Source organism: Eubalaena glacialis, chromosome 20 (assembly GCF_028564815.1).
Source record: "Eubalaena glacialis isolate mEubGla1 chromosome 20, mEubGla1.1.hap2.+ XY, whole genome shotgun sequence".
Lineage (NCBI taxonomy): Eukaryota > Metazoa > Chordata > Mammalia > Artiodactyla > Balaenidae > Eubalaena > Eubalaena glacialis.
In genome coordinates, this window is record NC_083735.1 from 15232994 (window position 1) to 15253928 (window position 20935).

A 20935-nucleotide genomic window follows, 5' to 3' on the forward strand; every position below is an offset into this window, starting at 1 on the left:
AAGTGATGCTGAGCTCTCTGCACGCATGCACGCACTCGCCTTAACAGGCCTGCAAAAATGCTCATCACTAATCGCAAAATGTGAGGACCTGGAAGCCGCTTTTCTCCAAGATCCCAGAGGTAAAGCCTCACTACTGTCCACATCTCTTGATTTCCAGCCCAGTGATTTTCTCGCTCCGCCATTAATAATCAAGTAACATGATTTAGGGTCCGCAGGTGGTCTGATGGGTCAGCACATCACAGGAACTTTCTTCCACCAGACTGTCTTTCACCAGCCTCCACAGTCTGGCCCCCAATAATACTGAGGCTGTATTTACTATATTCTTTTTATAATGCCCATGCTAAAATATGGTTATTTCTCAGTCTTTAGAGACTTTAGGTGACTTGTGGAATGATCAAATTTCTCTATTAAACACACAGTTTATTACATACTTCACAACAAATATTCCTGAGTGCTAACTATGGTTATTTTCCACTACTATCTGCAGCTCATAAAAAAATAAAACCTCTCTGTAGTCTCATGGCTTTTCCCCTGCTGTCCTATCAGCAGGATGCATATGCTACCCACCCAGGGGTCTGGGAGTTGGCTATGGACTCCTGAAAGGGACTTCTACTCCCTGAAGATAAGGAAGAGCTTAGAAGTCTCGGCAGACATCTCTTTTTAAGAGTTGTCAGAATAGAGAGACGTAAAGGGAGTAGCAAGGCCACATTAATCCCATTTCTACAAGACATAACACAACAGCAGTGCCATCATCATTTCAGAGGCCTGAGATGACCAAGGTTTCAAGGCTCCCACAGTAGCTCTAACTTATATAATTATAATGGCATAATTATCTCAAGGCAAAAGTAAATCCTGATACAGTCAAAATAAATCTTGTTGACTTGTAGCAATCAAGAAAGACAGTCTATATGATAGGTTGGAATATGGTGACAAGAGGTTTAAAAACTAACATTTTAATGTACTTTTTAAGACACAAAATATTACATACACACATGTTCCCTTATCAGGTTATCTTTCTACAGGCATTTTGGTACACAGATATTGAATTCAAGCTTCCTTCCACCTCAAGAACTGCTTCCTTTTAAATTCAACAAAGGAAATTATGAAATAAGAATTACACCAAAAAAAAAAAAAAAAACTGGCAAGGAAGCTGAGAATGCCTCCTTAATTTTGGTTTTTGTATATTATTTCTTTGACATATCAAAAATACAACCCAGTAACTGAACAGGCCAGCTCCCTCAGAATAAGACATAATGAGCAAAGACATGATAGAGGCATGTAAATTATAAATCTACCACTTTAGAATCCGTAACTAGATCCTATGAAAAAGTACTGAATCACCAAAAAATCTGGGTTCAAAGGCCAGTGATCTACTTCATGAGAAGTTTTATGTTCCTACAAATAAATTGTCCTCTCAGTGTCATGCAGTGGTTCTTGTTTTAACTCTGATCAAGAAATCAGAGTGCAACCCTCCACTTGTAAAGTTTTCATGTATAAATGATAGCTAACTTTTCACTACACAAATGATAGCTATGTTGAACCTTTGTGTGTGTGTGTGTGTGTGTGTGTGTGTGTGTGAAATAATAAAAAAGAGAACCAAGACTTCAGAAAAAAGTTGATGCATTATCAAATGTAAAAGAATAAATATTTGACGTTTATAAGGATTTTGGAAGAGGATTTTGGAGTCAAGCAGCTACCTGCTTAGAAAAAGGGTGTCAGACATTCAGAGGCGAAAACAGAAGGAAAACTTGAGGTATGAGTTCAAGAAAGTAACTGCTCCCAATCTGAAATTATTTAATCCTGATCTTCTACTGTCTAAAGAGACACAGCACTGCTCTATGGAAAAATTCCAAAACAACATTAAAAAAAAAAAAACTACTGTGAATTGTGAAATAAACTCTTGATATTTTTCATAAAAAGTAGAGTTTGGAAAATTTAGCAGCAGTAGAATTTGCGGTTAAGTTTAAAATGTATCACTAATTTAGGAACTATTAATGAAACTACAATATTTGCTTTTTAACCTGCAAGTGAAACTCTACTAATGAGCAAAATAGTTTCATAAAAGCAAATTCAAAGGAAAAAAAAAATTGAGGATAAAATTTTCATGAGGGAATAAAGGCTTGTCTTGAGTAACTCAAAAGGGAAACGATTTATCAAAAACTAAATAAAAGTGGCAAATTAAGAAATTTAATTCTTAAATTTCCCCATATCAAGAGCATATAAGCATGAATATTTCATACATAATAATATTAACACATACCTGTCTTAGGATTTATTGAAAAAAATCCTTGTGGATTTCCGCTTGTAATTTTGTATGTCAGCTTGTCATCAGAGCTAGAATCTGGATCAAATGCCTCAATCTGGACCACAGACACATCCTTGGGAGAGTTTTCCATTATTTCCGGATAATAAACAGGCTCTGAAGTCTGTGGTGCGTTGTCATTCACATCCTCCACCTCTATATAGACCTCTACAAAGGAGGAAAGGGGCACGACGCCCTGATCAGATGCGTAGACTGTTAGCCAGTAATGGGAGGTGGACTCGCGATCCAGTCGACCTGAAGTCTCTATAACACCTAGAGGAGAAAGAAGAGAAGCATGAAGTAGCCTGTCAACCATCACGGCCAACTGTCACTCTGAGAAAGCATCAGCCTAAATGACAACTCTTATGCCTTAAGCCTTATGGAAGGCTTCTGTGTCGCTTACAGCGGTGCGATCTTAAGCAAATTGTCTAACCTCTCTGTGCCTCGGTTTCCTTTCCTATAAAATGGAGTAATAAGAGTAGTGTGTTCCTAGGTTGATTAAATGAACTAACACATATAATGATTAGAATATAGCACTTGTCACGTAATATTGGTTATAAAAGTATTTGTCATTCTTAGTATTAGGTGCCAGGCACTATGTGGGGCACTTTACAAATATTATCTTATTTAACTCTCAAAACAACCCAAAGAAATGAATGGGCAAATATGGTCTCTTGTGTCCTGAAATCCGTCAGTTTCTTTTAATCACCTTAAGCAAATGGCAAGACAACCAGGATGCTAAAAATATAAATTCTCCTACCACATTATAAGCTCCACAGGAGCAGAGACCACATCCTTCTAAATGCCAGTTTACCCAGCACATTACCCAAAGCCCAATAATTATTTATTAAATGAACAAAAATGAATGGATATATTAACTGGAGTTGATACAGAAAAGTCCTCAAATGCGATCCAAACTAGGACACATTTCTCATTAATTCAACTAGTAAGAGATGGAATTATAAAATTACAAAGAAAGTTAGAATGTCTGTAACGTTTTGGCTCAGCCACTGAAAGTCCAGCCACGCGAAGGCTTACTTAATCTCAAGATTAACCTATTCTCAGGATGATTAACAGTGGAAATATCCATTTCTCTTGGGCAAATCCCACCTTTTTATTCAATGGTGTAAACTTGTCCTTTGGCTTTCCCAAAATACATCACTGGATTTTTTTCTTGTGCAATAATCATTCTGAATTAATGCTATTTTTAGGGTTCAACATGATCCAGGTTGAACTTTGGAAATCCTACAACTTTATAATCACTGAAGTTTCCCAAAATACTATGGGAAAAATGACAAATATCAATTTAATCTGTGCTCAAAAATGAAACAGTATTTATCTCAACTAAATATACATCTGTATTTCTTATTTCTTGATCACTATGTAAATTTAAATATTTGCTTATTTGAGGTTCATATCAAAAAAAAAAAACCTCATTTATTTTGAATGTTAGATAATTATATCTAACACTCCCCAAAAGGTTTACAACTTACAAACAGCAAACCTAAATATTAAAATGTGAAATAGATTATCATAAAATGAATGTGTATTGCTATTCAGAAGCATTATAACTACTGCTTCACTATTTCTTAGCAAACCCTCAAAATGGATCTCCTCCTAGAAATATGGAACAAAGCCTCAGAACTCTTAAATAAAAAAGGAGCTAGCTGGTCTCTCTATGCAGCAGACAACTCAAACACGTTTTCCTTTTTCTCTGGTCCAAACATAAGTCTATGCATACTCAATCTGTTCACCAAATTAGTAAAATTATATTTGTTTTTAGCCTGAAAGAAGAGTGCCCTTAGTAACCAAGGGAAAATAATCTTTTCCAGTTTTTCTCTGTCTCACTCCCATCAACCGATACAAAGGACGCCAGGGAACAGTTCTAAGAGGATTACATATTAATAAATGAATGTACATATGCTTCTCTTGTTTCTGCCATGTCATTAAAATGTAACATAATTCATTTGGCAGGTGAAGTATTATTAGAAAATTTAAAGACAGGTACATGGTACTTGTATTCACCTCTTTTGAGTTCTAATCCTCCAACAGTTCATGCTGCTATCCACTTCTAAAAACTGTGTCCCTCTCAATGTCATTTGTAGGCATTTAATAACAACAACAATCAGGAAAAATTTTGTCAGTCTTTATGATACATCAGGCACTACAACTGTCTTACACGCATTATTTTATTCACTCCTTATATCCAACCTGCCCATGTATGTGGTGTTATTATCCCCATTTCATGAATGAAAAACTCAGATTAAGAGTGATGAGGAACTTTCCCAGGGTCATAGTAAATGGCAGAGCTGGAGCTCAAACACCAGGAATCTCTGACTTCAGTGCCACCAAAATTCCATGTGTCTTACTGTTAGTATGACAAAAGTTCAGTCAACAAAATTTAACATGAAAACTCTGAAAAGACAAGTCAAACCTCATACTTTGTCCATTTTTTTGCATGTCAGTATTCAGAAGGAGTTTATTAAGTGAACATTCACATACAATAGCTTCTTTTAGTGTCGGGATGGAAGGAAAGAAAGAGGTAGAAAATGCAAATACATTATAAGAATTAAATCACAGACAAAAAGAGTTATTTATTTTCCATCAAGTTCCACTTGGAGTCTGGTCTGTGTCCTGACTGTAGTGTACAATTATGGGATGGATGCTTCTGCTGGGAAGAGCCCCTCTCCCCCAATCAACCTAGCAACTGAGGGGGCAGCCACACCCTTCTGTGCATGACCTCTGAGCCACAGTCAGGAGGGAAAGTTTCCAAGTCCCAGGTAATCTCCAGATATTACTAACAGTTCAAAGTGAGACTCCAAAGTAGCTCTACTCAAATATGGAAGAAACTAGAATTGTATTAATTAGTAATTAAATATGCATAAGTGATGTTCATATTTCATGAATTCTTAAACTGTGTATTTTTATATATATTTCGTATAGTGATTGCTAAGATGTTCATGTTCTGATGTACTTTAATTATTACATTCTTATAAAAAGAAAGAACAAAATTACTACAGCTTATAGATAACTAAGAAATAAAGTGAATTTTTAACTGCCAAAGGGAAAGGAGGACATACCGAATAACTTCTTCTAACCAAAATGCTCAAATAATAATACAAGTAAATTTACTGTATTTATATATAATAATTTAATAATACAAGGACTTACTGTATGTCAAGGACTTCACTAGGTGCTTTACATGCATTAAATCACTTAAAGAACACAGGAATCACATGATTTTCATCGTGGCTTCACAAATGAGGAGACAGAAGCTTAGATAAAGTAAGCAAACAGCCCAAGCCTTAGAGTGATGAAGAAGCACAGCCATGGTCAGTCAACAATTAAGTGGTGGAATCGAGATTTGAATCAGACAGTCTGACTCCAGAACTCAGGCTCTTCACCATCAGGCTATACTGTCATCATTAGCCACAGAATCATCGTCACACACTCCACAGCAGCAAGGATGCTGGAGACCAAGGAGCAGGGTGGGGGGCTGCCATGATGAGAGGCTACAAGCAGTTTTCCACTACTGAGATAAGGGTCTTCCCCACACTTAAAGGACAATAAAGAAGAGAAGATTCCAGGGCTCTGCTTCACAGTGGTTCAGGGGCTAGTGCCTAAGCACTATTTTAATTGCAGATTCTAATTCTAAGCACTATTCTAAAAGCATAAAGCAGGTGGGAAAAGACCATACTTATGCAAAGGGATTTTGTGTTCTGCTTTTTAATCTGTCTGCTCAGTCACAAGATACATCCCTGCGAGACCCCCAGGCAGAAACTTTTGCAACAGGCAGAACTGAGCTCCCATCTTGAATCTACGAAGAACTGACCACAGGTCCAGAAACAGCTAGAAACAGTCTAGATAATCTGGGAAGATAGACTAGTAGTAGATCTAAGCCTTAGCCATTTCAAAACCAAGAATTGGAGACTGACAACCCTTTAGAAATCCTCAAGTACAACTCACTTGTTTTTAAGAAAAGCTGAAATGATTTGCTCAACTTTAGGAAGCTAAACAGGCAGAAAGTTGAGAATCCAGAGTAAGGCACCTCCTTAACCAAGGGCTCATCAGAATCCCAATCATTCCTTACGGGGGGTCCCGGTTTCTGAGATGGCCAACATACCAACTACCTACAAGTCTGGCCAGAGCAGTGTCTATTCTTTCAGTCCTTATTCCTGCACCTGTCACTCTTTTCCCAGTCCTTCCTAGAGCCACAACTAGCATGTATAGATGGATTTCTTCTGTACATTCCGTTACCTTAATTCATTAAAAAGAAACAAATTTTCAAAATTCCGTTATGAAGACTTCTAACTAGTACCTTTAACGCAGGAAACCAACAACTAAAGACTCCTAGGCATCACTGGAAGTGAATCGACCTACTGTGTTCACTCGCAAAACTGCATCCCACTCCCATTTCTCTCAATCCATGATCTTCTACCAACCAACTTTCAGTAACTCCTACTTTTTTGCACACTGGGTTATAAATTCACTTTTCGTCAAACAACTCTCTCAGGAACCAAAATAAACTATAAATACTTAAACTCCAGTTTTAAAGATATTTCTCTTTAATACATACCCACAATAATACTGCATCTTATTCGGCACATATACACATCCATACACTAACTTCCTGTGGTTTCCCTCCTGTCTTCAAATATCTCCCCCTCTCTCAGCTCCCTTTCTTTCTCTGCCAGCTCTGCTCCTATTTTTTATTTCCTCTTTCACTTTCTGGGAGAGCAACAACAGCATGCCAGCAACTAGACGATCCGTAAGCCCAGGCTGTGAGAGAGAAACAAGTGATGGCCCAGGGCTGCCGCAGCTCCCTCCAGCCAGAGGAAGAGAGTCTCAATCAATGCTGTACGAGAAAAAGCCAGCGAGATGGCTAAAGTAGAAATGACACCTTTCTTGTCAAGAGGTTATAGCGCACAGGCAGCAGACAAGGTAAGGATGCTGCTGTGTGATTCTACACTGTATATTTTGAGCACGGAAGACAAGTTTAGACAAGCCTGTAATGTATGCACCACCCAGCGATGTTATAAGAGATCATTTCTTGGCTTTAATGAAACATGATGGAAGCAAAAAATGCCTAGCTTTCCAATCTCAGGAATACAATGAAGACATTTTCAGGAAAAGTTGTTAATAGAGCTGAAAAATTTGAAAGAAGCTAGAAATCTGGAGCTATTAAATAAAAATATTTATCATTCCAAACATACTCTCTAGGATTTCAAAACTACCACCAGATGTCACTATGGAAACTGATTTTAAATGTGCATACAGTGGAAAAACTGGACTGAAAGAAAAAAATAATGCAATGTAATTGTTAAAAGAGCTTGACCAATGTGGCTGAAAATACAGCTCACAGCAAAATGTCTTTCTAGAAGGATTCATTACTGTCCATATATTTAATTAAACAGGTACTGACGGTGTCTTCCTATACACCCTGATTATTCAAAGGTTGTAGGATACAGTATTAGTTGCTCAAGTAGATGGTCCAAAAGTAAATAGCGGTCCCCAAGAATAACTAATTTCTACTACCTATCCCTGCTGGCTAATGGCCTGTTAACTTGAACACTGGCCTTAGATAGGAACAGCCAGCAGTCCCTCCAGCTGCCACTGGTGGGGCAAGATGCTTTCAAGAGAGTAATCTTTAAGGCAGAAATAAAGTTATATGTAGCCACTATACTGCCAGTGTAGCCACTATACTGCCAAAAATAATTTAACTGACTCAAATTTCCATGGTCACAGAACACCTTTCTTCCTGGAATTTTCCTGTTTTCTTTGTTTAACAGGTCTTGGCCCCCTATCAAGTCCTAGTACCAAAGCTTTCAACAAAACCTTGCTCTTTCAGATTCTTCAGCTACTCCAACTCAAAAATACTTACAATCAGCAACAATCTGGCAACATAAATTTGCAAACCCTACCCTCCTTTCTGATATACCATGTCACACACACTTTTTACTTTTCTGGAACCAAGCTTAAGGCAGCAACTGTATGAAAAGCTTCTTAGTCAATCATAAGAAAAACTTAAATTTAAAATATAATTTTTGATATTTTCCCTGAAGGCAACAAGGGACTGACTGTTCTTTTCTCCATTTCCATAGTCTCATTATAAACAGAAGAACTCTTTTGGAACTAAGTGTTTTCCCAGATATAAAAACAACACTCCCTTAAAAAGAAAAGAGATATCTTCTATACAATAGAGATACAATATCTATGTTTCTGCAATTAATCTGTAAATGGTTACTCAATTTTTTTCTGCTAATTATGGAAAAATCAGAAGTCCCATAATTGTCATATTAAATAGTAATCTGCTATAAGACATTCTTCCTTAAAATTAAGTTTAAAAAGTAAACTATAAGCTCCCTCCTAAAAACTAAACCCTTCAAGGGCATGGATTTGTTGTCTGTTTGGTTCAGGGCCTGGTAAATGGGTGCTTATTAAGCATGCGTTAAAAAACAGATGTTCATCAAAAAACAAAGTAAGTATGAGAAACAGTCCCAGCCAAGAGGAGCCTAAGGAAACATGAACTAAAGGTCATGTGGGATCCTGGGTGGGATCCTGGACCAGAAAAAGCACATTAGGTAAAAACCAAAGAAATTGAGTAAACTATGGGCTTTAGTTAACAAGAACATATCAATATTGGTTCATTAATTATAACAAATAGACAGTAAGAGGGGAAACTGTGTGTGGGGTGGGGGACTATATGGGAACTCTGTAGTATGTGTTCAGTTTTTCTGTAAATCTACCTAATTGCTTTCAAAGGATGACCATCAGAGTTCATAATATATAAGTTGTTTCCTTAAGTGATAAAACTTCTTTGTATTTCTTTTTATCTCATTTTCATTAAATACAAGATTTAGACTGATAATGCTGTTAATATAATACCTTCAGAGATCCTAGTATGCCCATAAAAAAACCTTGTAAGTTGGGCTAAAGATTTAAACAGCAATCCAACTATATATCTGTTTACAGATATAAATATATATATAAATGTAAGAAAGATTTTTATTACTTTGTTTTGCCTTGATAACATTAATGTGCAAAGTGATAAAATGAGTTTCTTGATATAAAAAGTTAGATTTCTGAAATTTAAACACTGTTTAAAATGACTGCACCAATTTGACATGCAATAGTATCTAATAAATCAAAACCCTTGTTCTTTTAGAAACATAAGTACAGTAGATCATAATGTAAATATATAATATATATATTTAATGTTCCTGCCTGCTTCTTCATTAGTTGGCAAAATTGTATAGCTACTGCTGACTAAAATACAGGAACAAATGAGATAAGAGTCTGTTAAATTGAAGGCACTTCAGATACTAAAATGGCTATACAGTTCACTTAGGGAATGACACAGAAAAAATGCTTTCAGTAGTCAAATAAAAATTTTACACTTCCTTTCACTTCAAGTATACAAGATATTATCATTTATTTTACTGGTGTTGGTAATCATAAAACATAAGGCAAATATACAGAGAGTCATGTTTAATGGTTTATTTTGCAGAGAAAAATTCTCTGCAAAAAAAAATTCTAATACTTTTAAAAAGAGAATGATACATACATAATTAAATTTTTAAATGCTTGAGACCACACAAATAAGGTAAAAATCCCATGCTTTTGATAATTTTTAAAAAGGTCAAAATAAAATAAGTCAACTAAGAAGCATCCCCCATGGGCCAAGCAAACCACCAGGCGGCATACTGCGCAGTTCAACACGTACCTCTCTGCCCTCTCACAGCTAAACACAGAGTAAGTCATGTTGTAAAACTATCCCTCCAGGTTAAAGACATGGTACTGATGTTACCATCATCCAATCTTTCAAAAGCAATAACTTGCCGTGAGTGTTATTTTGTGAGAAGCCATTTGTGATTGGGAACACAGCAAACTCAAGTGAAATGGTAATGATGATGGTGATAATATTATAAAACAACAGATACATATATTATATAGAGCTCATGATACACCAGCTACTATTTTAAATATGTCTCAAATCTTTTAATCTTTACAGAAACCCTAAGAAATGGGTAATATGATCATCCCTATTTCAGATGAGAAAACAATGGCAACAACCTGCCCAAAGTCACACAGTTAGTTCATTATAGGTGAAACTGGGATTCAGTCCCAAAGAGACTGGCTCCAGACAGTCAGGCTGTAACACTTCCGAGTCTCTCGGCTGTGTCCTCTGATTGGAGAGAAGCATGAGAGCAACTGAACACAGCCTGCAGTTTCCAGAGAAAGTCCTGGCTTCAAAAGAATGTAAAAATGGAGTGACCAGATGGGAAAAATTGGTTTCGTGGTTTTCCCAACATTTGGGGATCTGGGTAAAGGATCTGATGATCCAAAAACCTTGCTGCTCTGTGCCATTAAAACATTAAGCACATTCCATAGCATCAGGATAAAAGGGGAACTTGGTTAATTTATAATGGTACATATGACACAACTTTAAAAAATGGTATGTTTATTAATTACAAGGAACAATGTCAATAATATACAAATTGAGCAAAAATATCTTTATAAAACTGTACAGAGTACAGCTTTGGTTTTGCTTAGTTCTGTTTCAAAATTAAAAACCACACAAACACACAATTACATGCCCGGGGGGGGGGGGGGGGGCGGGGAAGAAAGGTCTAGAATAAACAAAGTGATGGAGGGACAATAAAGAAAATCAACCAACCTAATGAACTAAAATATTTTTTAACTGTAAATTTCTATAACCATGAATTTTAAGTCATATTTAAAATGCATACAATAAAAAGCCAAATGAAATTTAAGTACCAACAGTCTTTTAAAAGTTTTGCTAGTATAACCTTCTTGCCTCATTTTCCCTTTATATCTTAGATATACTTTCATCTGTTTCATTTAATCTAAGTCAATGGATAACAATGGATAGTCTGACAGCTTCAACAACTTAATATTCAAAATTATTTATATATGAAACTACTTATAGTGCCAGACCAAAGTACACCTTTATGAAATAAATTACAATGAGAGCTTAAAAAAAAGAATAAAGAAACTACCTACAAAGTTTTAGGTCTAGGAAATTCTATAATTATATTGTATAGAGTTAGGTCATAAGTTAATTAAAGGGAAAGCTTCTTATGTAGTAACTGTCAATCTGTTTTTTCATTATTTAGATTGTCTATTTAAATCACTTTAATTAAAATGTATATTTATCAACTCTTTCAATTAAAATTGTTGCAATGACTTTAAAATCAGCTGAGGAAGCTTTTTGACTTGCAAACTTACTAAAACATATTAATTAAGTTCATAATCAGATTTTAAGCATCATGTTTCAAGTCCAGGGATTTCTTTAGCTTTGCAAAGAGTCATTCCCACATCAAGCTCTGCTAAACCATGTTTTTATGCTTTGTGGAGAACGATTCCAAGTTCAGATTTCCATGTCAGAATCATTAATATTGTTAATGAGGGCTTTCAATGGATAAGCTCTCTTAAAAAGGATCATCCTTGGGTATCAAAAGTATTATCTGAACACATATTAATTGGATAAAACTATGTACACCAGACAGCCTGTGGAGGCATTAAAATCCAAAGGATACATTTCACATACCAGTGGCAATGCTTCTAGCAGTTTGTTTCATATTTTAAAAGCTATTCAAATTCAATGTAGATTACTTTTCCCACCTTATATTTACTGGATGCAAACTCAGCATATGCTTTATATATGCCACTTTTTTGAATCCTCACAATTATTCTGTAAGCTCGATGGTCTCTCCTCAATTTCCATATGCGGATGTAGAGGTTTAGAGTTGAAAAGTCACTGGTCTAAGGTCATTTATTCATCATCATCATAGGAACCGATTAATCAATGAATTAATTAATGAATTCCCTTACCACTTAGCCATCTAAGCACTTACATTTACTAACTTGTGTAAGCCTCAAAAGTTAAGTAAGTTGCCTTAAGTTACCCAGCTAGTTGCAGAGAAGCAAGAATCCAAAACCTGGCTGACTAGTCCACAGGCAAAACTCATAACCACCAGGGTGTTCTCTTCTGCTTTTCCTGTTCTTATGGGGTGGCAGAGTTGTGATTCAACAGACACATCTAACTCAAGCCCTAGCTCTTTCCTTATAAGCCTGGGTAGGTGATCTTCATAAATCTATCACTATTGATGGGGGAAAAAAAAAAAAAAAATCAACACATCAACAAAAGTTTACCAGCACTTGCCCATGGTGGGAGGAATGACATAAATTCAAGTATAAACCCAACTAAATGTGGGCCAAACAGATCTCTATATAGAGTTCAAGAATCCCATGTGACTAAGTTTAGGATAAAAAAAAGGAAAAAAGGATATAAAAAAGAAGCCACACTGTTCTATATTCTGGAAGCTAGTATATTTATCCTATCATCTTGTTATGTAAAAATGCAGACTAAGTTTATATTAAATGAAGCATAACAGTTATAAGGCATTATAGAATACTGAATATCACTGTGAGAATATCATAACCGAGTTGTGAATGTGCTTCCCGTTACTAACTTTAAAATATTGAGTGGTAGATCCAGAGTTCTAAGTCTTAAAAATCAGTTGTAAAAGTTTTGTATCAGATAAAAACTGATGTTTTAAGGAAAACCCCCCCCCTTTGGAAAAGAAATCTTGGTAACTTTAATCTAGTCTCCAATACTTAAATAAAGATAATAAATACAGATTTAAAAAAACTGTACCCTACAGTATCTGCTTCATCAAAAAGGATTTAATGTTGTTTATAGTGGCCTGGATCTTGCTAGAAATTAATCTGGAACCTGGTATTATTGATTTATACTTTCTTTCATTCACTCAACAAACACATGGTTCCCACTATTTGCCAGGCCTGGTATGAAGTGCTAAAGAAAACAAGAAAAGTAAAACAACATATTACAGGAAAGACAGTTAAATAAAATAGTAATTTATTCCCTCGAACTGGTTTTTGAGAAGGGCAACATAGTATTTTAACAACTAGTTACTTGAATACTTATTTTCCATTATTTTATCTCTTGCACAAAAGTCAAAGAAATCCTTTCATAGGTTATGAGTCCCTGACTGAATTTTAGGATGCAACATGTAATTATGTGATTTTTAAAAATATTATAACATTAATTCCATTTTGTGAGAAAAGATAGAGGGAAGATGTGTATATACACTAAAAATGGTGGATTATAGGGATAAGTGAATTTTTTCTTCTTTGTGTTCACATTTTCTAATTTTTCTACAAGAAGTACATATGTGTTGCATAAAAATATTTCTTTAAACCCACATGTATAAAGGATTAATCCAAAGTATATCAACAGAACTTGAGAAATTTCAGAAATGTAAAAACAACCTTTAAAAGTTAAGAGTGACTTCTAGGTTTCCATAAGCCGAGTAACAACTGCCTGAAACACTTGTATTGCAAAGCATGCTCCAGCACAGAGAAGACAAGGCACTATTCAACGATTCAAATGTCAGTTGAAACAACTACGCCTCATGCCAAACTCCTTAACACACTCCCTTGCTAAAGAAGGAATGGAATGAGATTCCTCTGCTACAGTCAAGTATTACACTGGTCACTGTATAAACACAGCTCTTTCCGAAAGAGACAGTTGTCTCCAGAGTCCTAGAAGGCACCAGGCTGGGAAAAGAGCAAGTTTTCCTTTTTCTAACGTCTGTTCAAGCTTCTGTAAAACAGATTCTAAACATAGAAAAGTGCAACTATTTATTTTTCTTAAAACCTAAGACCCACATGCAATTCAGCTATGCAGAAGGAAGGTGTGTTTTACATGAACTGAACACCAGTTGAAGCAAATAAAAATCCCTGTATAAATTCCCCCCTTTCCTATCTACTCCCAAGCAGCATTTTTCTTTACTTTTGATCAAATGAATGAAGCAAACCTGTTTCTCTATTAAATTCTATTTTAACCATACAGCAGTTTTTAACTTAAAAAAATTCATATTAGTTTACAATTGGTATAATTTAGAGGCAATATTCAGCTACTTTTAATATCCAATTTGCTGCCAAAGCCCAGTCTCTAAAAGAACTCAGTAACTCAGGTGAAGCTAACCTAGTTATGACCTGACTCACTGACACTGATAACTTAGGATAAACTTCGGGTAAACCATGTTTTGTGCTAACAAATACTTCAAATTAAATCAAACACCTATAAATAGTGATCTAAATGCATTGTAAGACTTAATTAAACCTTACTAAAATCTTTATTAGGACAAAACATCAACTTGTAAATACATATAATCCCCTAGCTTCACCTGTTTTCTAAATTCAGATTTTTTTTTTTTAATGAAGAAAGGTATGAGGGACAGACTTGAATGTACCAGAAGATTCCTAATTTGATATATTTTTAAAAATCACAAAGACAGGGCACACCTGTCTTTACCAGTGGTTTCTAAAACTGGAGGGGAACAACCAAGACTCAACAAATCTAGAATATGCAGTATACACTCACAAAGGGAACAACTGTGACCAAGATCTCTCAGTGGTAACCGTGAGGCATAGAGGAATTATATAATCCGCACTATGCTAAGCAAACAGGAAGCAAACTTCATGAAGTACGCCGGAACACCGAGTGAACGTTAATTCATCATCTTGGAGATGGTGCAGACGTAATTCTTACTTGAGACAATAAGAGGCTATATAAGAGTAGACTGGTGGGTCTCAAATAGCTATCATGTGTCTACATTAAAAAAACTAAAGCAGAGAACTAAATTTGAGAAAAATTAACTGTACAGAATAAATAACCACAGTAGTTCTTATATTATCCTTATTCTTAATTCCCTCTGAGGTCAAAGTTCTTTAAAAAAGTAATAAACACTTCATTAAAAAGTGAAATATTTTCTTCTCTAATTCTCCTAACCATTAATAAGATGAAGTGATAACAGAAGACATAGACTATGAAAATAAATACAGGGACACCATGAAGCCATAGGTATTAGAAAAGTGTATATAATCAAAATTAATCATTAGAAGAAATATATTCAAAACTGCATAACAGTTAATTACAGCATACCAGTTGTAATTAACTAGTAAAACAGTTACCGAAATGTCTCAGAGACGATATAAAAATATAAATAAATAAAAATAAAACCTTCTTAATTAAAGGTATAACTGACCAAAAGTACAAAACACTAAAAATGTATCTTCCTTAATAGTTAAGTAAATGACAATTTAATAAAACGGAAGTACTTCACATTTCGTTTTGGAAATTATCTGTACTTTCCAAAATATTTTTTTCATAAAGCTAAATACAAACTTAAAATACAAAGAAAAAAAAAAGCATGAGACTTAAACATAACCGGCATTTCTAAAGAAGCTCAAATATTTCTAGCTCATGACAGGCTATTAGATAGATAAGGTCAAAGGAAAGAGGCCAGATGTTCTCTTATCAACTCTTACTGTCGTTTTAAAAATGATTTTTAAGAAACGATTCAATCCTAAACTCCTGGATAGATCTGCCTCTTCATCCAACCATTTATGAAAGAGGTGGTGAAGCAATCATATTTTTTCTAGTTATTTTACTTTTTGGTTGGTTTGCTGTAACAGGCTATTTGTTAAAATCTGAAAAAAAGTCATCTAAATGATCACTTTATAATCTGGTAACTTCTCAACCGTAACTTACAGATCCAGTAAGCTAATCCATTTACTGCTAAATCTACCTATTAATGGAAATAATACATACATATTTCCCAAATGATCTCAGTACCAAATCAGAAAAACAAAACAATTATGTTTGTAAATTTAGTCTCAATTTAACCAAATATTGAATGAATTTTAAAGATGTTCACTTTACTAGCATATTTTGAAATAATGCTGGCATAACCATGGCTTTAATTATTGTCTTTAAAAGAGAAATTTAACCCAACAGACTAACCTAATTTATTCAAAAGAAATTTGCAAGGGGTCAGAAGTAATAAGAGGAAAAGACTGAGATACCTTTAGCAGAACTGATGTTTTCTAATAGGGAAAACTAATTCAAAAATTCAAGGAAGAGAATACATAATAACATAACCATGAAATCTGAAAATGACTGGACTTGTATTTGTTGTGATTATTGATACCACTATAAAACACTTAACATGCTTCTATAATGCACTGTCATCTCTGCAATGTTTCTCTCCTTATCCACCACTTTCCCCCCGCCCGCCCCTCAACCTCCAGCCCTCTGGAAGAAAACATAACGGGGATCCACTCTCCCAAATACCTTTACCAAGACACAGGGAGGCAGCTGACCTCCTCCATAAATAGCATTTTATGAGGTTCAAAACTCAAGAGAAGTAAAGCATGAGACTTAGTTATTTTAAATGATCAAACCAAAGAAATAGATAAAATTAAGAATTAAAAGAGTGATAAAAATCATCTAGTCCAGCCTCTAACTTTACAGATGAGGAAGCCAAGGTCTAGACAGTAAAGACTTGTCATTAGGCCACAGAGCTGGAGTCAAAGCCATAAAAGGAACCCCACCCATCCCCTGAACCCCCAACCTCCCTTCAAGTGCAGTACCTGGCAGGAAAGTGAAGAGGCTGCCTTAAACCAAATTCCAGTAGGAGTGAAATATGGTTTCTGATTTGTGGGAGAGATGACTGATACCAGGAATAGCAAGAGTCAGTGATACAACCTCAGAGTTAACCATTTGCCATAAATTCTAAGAAAGCTTAAAAAGTACTCCTGGCCCTACCTTACCTTGCTCTTCATGACTTTGACTTAATCACACATCCCAATCACTGACGAAGAATATTACTCATTTCAGAATTAGAGAGGGAAACAAGATTCCAGACAATGCAGGTTCTATTCTCCAAATCTGTCACTTATAAGTACTAGTCTTCAAGCAATATAATCAATCATTCTTACAGTGTTTCTGTTAACTGTCCCAACTCTGCATTTTGATAAATGTGTAACTTCTGGTGATTTATTATTGTCAATGCCTCAGTTTCCTTACGTATAAAATGGGGAGGATAGATGTGTTGTAAGGATTAAGTGAGTAGTATTAAAAATAAAGGTAATTACTACTACTAAGTCTATTTTGATGCTTGAGAAGCTAAAGCAAAGCCAAGATTTAGAAAGATTCTTAAAGAGGTATGACACCTTAATCCTTAACCTTGTACTTTACAAGGATGTTACTACTACTCCAAAGAGAAAACTGGCTAACAGAAACCACATTATGATGAAGTAGTGTTTGAAGCAGAATTATTAGAATCACTTAAAGACCAGGTGACTGACTAAACTAACCTGAGTGCTCTGAATGGAATGCTGCAGAGCAAAAGAAATGTAGACACTTTCCACCGTGGCCACACTTTCCACAGAGGCACATAAATAAGCTGTTTCGACTAACAGTATAAAAAATATGTTAAATGTGCACAGCATGCATCCAGACTGCTAAAGTGGTCACTGAGGTCTGTTATAAACTCTCGCCCCAAACCCCAACAAAGTACAGAGCTATAAAGTCTCATTTCAAATATGACATGATAATCAAAACTAGGAAAAAATCAAATTAGAAATCTCTGGAGCAAAGACAGAAATCATTATGTCCATCTCTGCCCCAGATATTTTCTCCTTCCCCATTTATGTGCATCAAATTTTGATCAAGTTTCATCAAACTTCCAAAAGTCATTACAGATTTACAAGTTAAAGCTAACCAAGTTCAATCGAAGTCATTCCTAGAATATACCATAATTACTAAAAAAATTTAAAGACTAAACTGTATACCTATATTACAGTTAATCCCTTTGTCTCCAAAGGTACAAAATTATCAGTATCATATGGAAATAAGGAACGTTAGAGATTTCCTTATCTTAGACCTGGGTACAGGAAAATGAAGCATATACCTCCCAAGATTCTTTTCAAAATATCATTAATTTACCTTCTAAACTGCTAAAAATTGTAACTGTCTCTAATTCAAGACTTTTTATGATGTACAAGTACAAAGAAAAACTTTTTTGAAATAAAAAACTTGCTTCTTAGAGAAAACAACTTACTCTTAATGATTTTTTTAAAAGCAGTTAAAACAGCAACCTTATTTCAAGGGTTTATATCTAAGAGAAAGTCTATCACCAAAGAGGAAAATTGGGGTGGCAAACCATCAAAACCGAAAGGAGCACTTTCCTTCTTTTTCTCCTTGTCACCAGTGATGACCTGCTATCACAGAGGTCCCCAAGGAGCCGGGAATAAACCTTGGACCGGGATAAAAATTCACAGTGGGACTTTTGGGAGAGTAGGGCAGTCAGCAGCAGGGAAAAAGGAGCACCTGCACGAAACTGGGAGGGCAGGCAAGCTAGACCTCTCCTTGGGTAAGACAGGGTTACACCCTTCCCTGGGTCTGACTGTCCTGCATCCCCACCAGCCACTTTCGGTCACCGACCACAAGCCTCCAGGTGACCTGGCCCCTGCTCTCTACCCCCTTCATCGCAGATGTCCAGCCACAAAGCTTGTTTGTATTTCGGGGCTGCTATTCCCTCTGATAAAAAGTTGCCTTCAAATGGCTGGCTCTCCTTTCCTGTCATTCAAGGCCCCGCTCACATCTTCTCCTCAGAAGTCCTCCCCTGCCCACTCCATCTAAAGAAGACCATCTACACCCTGCAGAAAACCAGCGTCGCACTGCACTGTTTATTTTCTCTATAGCACTGCTAAGCAGAAAGTATGTGTTTATCTTCTTCTCGACTTATCAACTGTCTTCTCTCTTCAGAAAGAGAGCTCCAGGAAGACCACAGCACTGTGTATCTCATACAATGCAGAATCCAGAGCACCAGGAATGGGTTCCGGTAGGTAGGGGGCTGTCAATAAATAGTAATTAGCGAATCAAAGAAGGAAGGAAGGAAGGAACTCTCCACGGAGGCCTTTTTTCATCTTCTGAATCGTACCTCAGAGAAATTCTCCCAAAGATTCACCTTCAAAGGACACGGATGATTTCTCCAAAGTCCTCATCCTTCAGGGACCCACGCAGGATTTGAGAGCACTGAAGTGCTTTCCACCTCCTTCCCCCTCCCCACATTCTCATTTCTCCACAACCTCCTGGAAGGGTTCTTTCTAGGATGGTCCAAGCAACTGGTTCTTCTCCTTAAGGTCAAAGATCCATCGAGGATCAGCAGGGCTTACTGTTCGATTTTCATTCCCTTTACTCATCTTTTGGACTTATCCTTTTAGGGATCAGAGATCCCTCTGAAAATATGAAAATGGTTCAATTCCCACAGGGACTTTCAAAACCTTCACAGAAAATTAAAAAAATAAAATCACAAGATATTGCATATAAAATTTAATAAAACTGAGTTTTCCAGTTGTTTTCAAGGGTTACAGCACAGTAAGATTACTACTTCATTAATTCCACTGAGCCAACACATATTATATACTTATGTGACTTATGCAACTAACTGAATATGCAAATTAGCAGTTTACATGGAACTTTAATAGATGCTTACCTACTTAAGAAAATAAGCTAGAACTTCTAACGTTTACCATATTTAAGAATGTATTAATCTGTAAGAAATTCTTTATTCCACAGGAGTCTCATCTACCCACTCAATTAGGTCATTACGATTTATGTGTATCTGGCGATAATAAACTTCTGAAAGACTTTTAAGGTTACACATTTTTTTTAAAGAGCTAGACTGAACCTTCCTTGCAGATGTACTATATCCAATCCCAGACTAAGGATCCACTGCACAGCGCAGTTAGTGCTTCTGTGCTTGACACCATGAAATGAGTGCTTTAGGAAGGCCAGGCCTGTGGCTGTGAGAGGGAGAAAAAGTGCTTTTGTAAATTTCCTGTTGGCTCCCATACAGGACTCAGGAGCTACTGTGAACTGTGCTTCCCACCTAGAAGAATGTGCCTGCCTTCCACACCTGAACATTCTGAGGCACAGAAAGTGGAACTGACACTTGGCCCACTTTCAATAGAATGAAATCACTAAGAAACTTCTGTAGGAAACTTTAAATAATTACCAAGCATTTTCCAAAGCAATCAACATTCTTTCACAAGTGAATGACCATATGTTAATCATTAACTTTGGCCGGGGGAGGGGGGAAGAGGGGGTAACTGGAAAAAAAAATCACAGGTCCCTTCACCCCACTAGTATTAATGGCAGCAGAGTGAAACACTTTCAGACAAATAATTTGTACACAGTAATAAAGCTAAACAAAAGCTTAACAAATTAAAAAGGGTAACCTTTGGATAGAGTACCATATTTAATAAAAGAGGCGTGGTTTTCATTTACTATTCTGAGTTCAGTTTTGACTAAACTGAAAATGTCAATCTCTTAGTATTTTTGGCAACTTCTTTTATGTCCAAAGTCAAGTCATGAATTTCAGGAATTCAGCAGGCGAGCCCCATTTGTGCGTGAAACACTGTATCTAAGAGGATGAAAGTCAACCAGTGCCCTAATCCCTTGGGCAAGAAAGGTAAGTATAGAGCCGGAGTCTCAAAGCCAGAAATGATGGAGAAATCACCAAGAAGCACATTCCTGTCTTATCTGGCTTGACTTTGATTCACCTCACCTTACTTTCATCACAGGAAGGGCAGTCCAAGGGCATTACTCTCAGATCAAACAAAGCAATCCAAACAGGCAGAGGCAGACACATGAACTCTTCTCACAGGGAAAGCAAGAACAAGCCTGACATTTCATGAATGAATAAGCTGTAATGAAGCATCTCATTCTGTGTC

General features: G+C 36.1%; 1 protein-coding gene across 3 annotated transcripts in view; it reads right to left on the minus strand.

Annotated features, from left to right (window-relative positions):
- FAT1 (FAT atypical cadherin 1) overlaps window positions 1–20935 on the minus strand; it is a 121717-nt gene that overhangs the window by 62815 nt on the left and 37967 nt on the right. For all 3 annotated transcript variants that reach the window (XM_061177477.1, XM_061177476.1, XM_061177478.1), the window contains exon 3: window positions 2261–2575. In XM_061177477.1, the coding sequence (XP_061033460.1) occupies window positions 2261–2575 (315 nt within the window). The remainder of the gene's footprint in view (window positions 1–2260; window positions 2576–20935) is intronic.